This window comes from Cyprinodon variegatus, unplaced genomic scaffold (genome assembly GCF_000732505.1).
Source record: "Cyprinodon variegatus isolate N-32 unplaced genomic scaffold, C_variegatus-1.0 Scaffold759, whole genome shotgun sequence".
In the NCBI taxonomy this organism is placed as follows: domain Eukaryota; kingdom Metazoa; phylum Chordata; class Actinopteri; order Cyprinodontiformes; family Cyprinodontidae; genus Cyprinodon; species Cyprinodon variegatus.
In genome coordinates, this window is record NW_015151212.1 from 219875 (window position 1) to 224952 (window position 5078).

At 50.4% G+C, this 5078-nt stretch overlaps 1 protein-coding gene across 1 annotated transcript in view; it reads left to right on the forward strand.

Moving 5' to 3' along the window:
* ssh2 (slingshot protein phosphatase 2) overlaps positions 1–5078 on the forward strand; it is a 29811-nt gene extending 24733 nt beyond the window's left edge. Inside the window, exons 12-13 of the mRNA XM_015395748.1 lie at positions 992–1874; positions 3391–5078. Of these exons, the coding sequence (XP_015251234.1) occupies positions 992–1874; positions 3391–4590 (2083 nt within the window). The 3' untranslated portion in view covers positions 4591–5078. The remainder of the gene's footprint in view (positions 1–991; positions 1875–3390) is intronic.

Here is a 5078-nt window from a genome sequence, read left to right on the forward strand (position 1 = left end):
ATGGATGCCTCCAGTAAAGCACATTCACATGAAAATTACTCTGAATTAAAAACACTGATCATTTATTGAACAGGATGGAATCATTTTATATTTTAAGTATTTTCAGAAGTTTGCATTCTGAATGTGACCAAACTTCTCCTTTAAATAAACTTTAGATATAAACTTTAGGTGTTTTTTTTTTTTTTTTCTTAAACCCTGCTGGTTTTTAATCTCTGCTACTGTAGGGGCTGTATGCTGGTTTACTGGTTGTAACTGGTTTTCATACATCCCAATGCAGTATTAGGGTTACTTCGATTGGTCGGTTGGTTCATTTCCATACAGTTGTGAACACGTCGTCAGCGCAGAGATGAAGCCGGAGGGATGTGAGGGACAGAAAAGCTGCGCCAGATTTAGAATTGGTCCAAAATGTCAGCCGGTGTTCCGTCAGATGATTCTGTCAGCCATTTATCCCCTTTAGTTTATCCCTTTAGTTTTGTACGAAAAATAAACTTTAAATGACCTCAAAAGGCGTGTATTCCTTTAGTCATACAAAAAAAAATATTTATTTACTTTAATAAATAATTTTTCTGCATGGCTAAAGGGATAAATGCCCGTTGAGGTAGTTTAAAGACTATTTTTCATACAAAACTTAAGGGATAAATTCAAACCTGACATCTTGCATATGCATATTGACTGAGTACGCTGGTCTGACAGAACACCGGCCAATCAGCATCGGCCGATATGCACTCAGCTCTGACATCACATCAAGCGTCATTAAGGATTTTTTCGTTTTGTTCATAAATGTTTCCTTTTTGTTGAAATTGTGTAACGTTGATCTTTGTTTTGAAAAAAAGCAGAATGAGTCCAAAAATAATTGTTTAATTCATTTTCTCTCCTTTTTTTTTGTTCATCCATTCATCATTTATCCTTCCTAACATCTTCTTCTGGAGTTTGCTGAGCGTCCATGTTTCTTTTTTCCATCTCTAACGCTCGTTTCCTTTTTCCTCCACAGCAAACAGAGACACAACAAGCTGTGGCGCTCCCACTCTGACAGCGAGCTCTCGGATCGCCCCGCCTCCACCTGCAAGCCGTCGTCTCCCACGCTGGGCCGCTCCGACTCTCACAACAACAACACCACCTCCTCCCCCTCCTTGCATCACTTCCTGGGCGTGGCCGTCCTGCAGGCCCTCAGTGCCGAGCCCCTGAGCCCTGCCCCCGCCCAAACGCCCGACTCGCTGTGCTCCAGTCTGGACACGCTGCCCAACGGCGACGGAGAGTCGGAGCCGCTGGAGGAGGCGGGGCCTGGGCTTCCTCTCCCCAGACCGCGAGCTGCTACAGTCATACCAGAGGAGAGGCCGGGCGCCTGGGCCAGCGTGGCTGTTACCGTGCCAGTGGCTCTGCCCCACCCTCCGCCTTCACTCCACATCTTACCCCCAACCCCTGAACCCCGGCGGCACCGCCGACCTCCTCCCATACATCTGACGCTTCCAGAAAACTCCACGGCAGCCGAGCTGCCGCTCAGCAGCTCAGAGGAAACCTCTCCTGTCACTCTGGGCTCCAGTGACTCCGACCTGCTCGATAAATCCCCGTCTGACTCTACGAGCGAAAGGCGGAGCGCACCAACGCCCCCGCCGCTCGTCCTCGACCTCACTCCTAAAGACGACAACAACAACCCAAGCGAGCCGCAGGCAGGAGGCCCCTCGGACGGCCGCAGCGAGGCCGACGGCTCGTCCAACCACAGCACGGACAGCATCGACTTCTTCAGCGCCAGGGAGAAGTTTCTGGGCCTGGTTCAGGAAGGCCCGACGAGGAGCCAATCAGAGCAGCCGCAGCAGAGACCGCCGCTGTCGCCTGAGGGAGACGATGAAGAGGAGCGAGAGAACGGGACCAGTCAGGTACCGACCATCCTGCTTTACCTCAGGCTAACAAAATGGCCGATTAAATTCAGTCAAAAAATGAAATATTTGTTACTAACTTGAGCAGGTAAATAAGATCCTCTGCCAAACGAACGAATATATTTACCCTTAGAATAAGATACCGTCATTTTCAGACTATTAGCCGCGACTTTTTCCCCATTTTTCGACCTTGCAGCTTATATAACAATGTTGCTTATCTATGGACTTTTACAGCTAACGGCCACTAGGGTAATCGCTAAATCTATGGATTTTACCCTCCACCATGTTGACGTCACATTTGCTGCAACACACAAGTACGGTAGCGGCGCGCGGAGGAATGCGGAGGTCCTCCGGAAGCAGACTTCTACCGCGAGGTGGTACGAGACAGAACGACAGCAAGAAAGACGGACATTAAACATAAAAAACCTGCGGCTAATCGTCCGGCGCGGCTTGTATATGTACAAATCATGCAATTTAGCTTCTGCGGCTTATATTCAGGTGCGGCTAATAGTCCGAAAATTACGGTAATTAGGACAGACCTGAAATGATTGAGGCGTTTTTTTCTTTATTTTAGAAGAAATTCGTCTCATTTACACATTTGAAGAAAAATTAACTTATATTTTATTTATTACAATTAATTCACAAGGTTTTACACTTGGAAACAGTGACACCTTCTGGACAGTAGAGGAACAGTCCTGCTCTGTTATCAGTGACGATTTCAGACTTTAGTTGCTAAAGCCTGGCATACAGTGTGTCTTTTGCGATTTTTGGGCCAACTTTCCAGTCGTGAGAGAATTTTTCAGTCGGGTCGACTTTCAGCCTGATGGTGCATGGTGTAGTGTACAGGCTGTAACCAGGGGCGACCAACTCCCGATCAGGAATCGTAAGGTCGGGAGAAAATCAAACGTGTTTGATATTCAGTCGGCCGTTGTTAGGTGGTTGTGGACAAATCACTCAGTGGGCAAAGGAGGATTCTTCCTCTTCTTCTTAGAGGAAAACACAGAATCATGGCGGGGGTGCAATGAGTGAAATTGCGTTTTTTCTGTAAAATTGACAGACCGTAGTAGCCATGTTTGCTCAGCTGTGTGTTTATCCAAATACGTCGTCGCCTTTTCTTTTTAAAGCTTTCAGCACTAAATAGCAAAATTGCCAAGGCAGCGCGTTTCACTCTAGTGAGCTTCATATTCCTCTTCTACTCGTTTGGCTTCCGGATAGACGAGTCCTGAGTAGCGCCATCTCACTGCGGCGCTGAGTCCTACCTGGTTTTTAGACGTACAGTTTGAGCAGGTAGATCGCATCAGAGCGTCGAGCTGCACAGTGTGAGAACAAACATCGTGAGCTGTGAACTTTTAAACCCTGCGGTTTCATCGTACAGTTTGAGATGTAGCGGCGAGCAACAACTGGAAATATCTCATGATCACATAGGATTTAAGCCTGTTGAGGTTTTTTTATATTTTGTCTCCTCACCATGAGGGGAAAGAAGGTTCTAACTTCTTGTTTTTTCGTTTCCTCGCAGGAGAACTCTGACCAAACTCTCCATGACGACGGAGTATCCGTCCGCCACATCGTCATTGAGATTGAAGCCATATCACACTCAGCCATTACTCCCTCCAGTCCATCATCATCATCATCGCCGTCTTCGTCCTCCCGGGTCGTCCTCGGTGAACGGCAGGAGGAATCTCCCCCCACGTCTCCCTGCGGGCGGGAAGGTTCGGTCCGCCGGGCCACCGAGCAGCTGGAGCAGAAGCTGGCTCGCCGTTCACCCCCCCCACCCTCGCTCACTCAGGGACAGAGCGCGGCCGTCTCTAAGGAAGCCAGAGACGCCGAGGAGCCCGAAGGCTCTGAAAGCCCAGAGCGGCCGTCTGACCTCGAACGAGTTCCCGATGCTAAACGTGACGCTGCAGACACGCCGACGTCCTCGCATACCGCCGCCGCTCAGTCAGCAGAATCATCTCTAGATACCTCAGCCCGGCCGCACGGCCAAAAGCTTCCAGCCGCTTTGAATCTGGACGGAGCGACGTTGGAGGAGTCTGAAACGGACCGCTGTCCTCCAGGCGCGGCGCCGGCCTGCGGGCCCGGCTGTGAAGCCCGCAGCAGGCTGGCGCGCAGCAGCCAGGAGCTGGAGCGCATCCAGCAGACGCTGCGGGAACTGCAGGCTTTTCTGCAGGACGGCGTCGGAGCGGCGCCGCCTCAGAGGCCGACCGACCCCATGGACACGGAGTCGGGACATCATCCGGGCCCGGAGGCCGGGCCAAAACCGGAGAGGAGGGGTCAGTTGGAGGCAGCGGGGTGGCACCGAGCCGTGGAGCTGGAGGCGCGTATGCGGCAGGCGGGCCTCACCCCCCCTTCCCTCATGAAGAGATCCGCATCTCTGGCTAAACTGGACTCGCTGGAGCTGTCCGCCAACGACCTCTGCGACCTGGACCTGAGGCCGCCCACCTCATCATCCTCAGAGTCTTCCTCTTTGGGACCGTCTCACGCAGACGACTCCTGGAAGAAGCAGAAAGTTCTCTCTCTATACTCTTGTGAAAAAACTCATCCGGCCGCCGATGAGGCGTCTCCGGCCCCGTCCCCCCCCTCCTCTACAGAAGACAGTAGCGGTGGCGCCGGAGCCTCGGCGCCGTCACAGCAGGGCAGGGGACACTCGTCCAGACGTCCTCGCAGAGCCTCAGCGGAGAGAAAACGAGCCATGGCCTTGCTTTACAACACCATGTGACCTCAGCGACTGGAAGAGGCTGCGTGGTGCGTGAATGAGGAGCCGTGTGAGTGAGTGTGAGTGAAGACGATAAACCACTGGATGTTTCCACTGGAGTTCAGTAATATTATATGAATGTGTGAACCGACTCTGAAGCAGTGCAAACTCTGCGCTCCGTTACGTTCGGTTTCTCTTTTTAAGTCGAGCTCCTGAAACTGAAACCAGAGCGCCTTTTTTTTGTCTGTTTTTTCACAACATGCACTTTACCATGTAGATGATTTTTGTTTGTCTTTTATTTTAAATCCGTTTCTTACGCTGGGAAAGCTTGTTTTGCACTCTTCTCAGTAGACTCGTCTCTGTGGATTTGGACTTGTCTTTACTCAGATTTTTAATTAAACCAGGACAAAGCTGATATGTCGTCATTATTGTTTGTTTTTCTTCTTTTTTATATAAATCAGCGCTTCAGCTGTAAATAAAAATGGGAAGTATGTTTCAGCTGCAGGGACTCT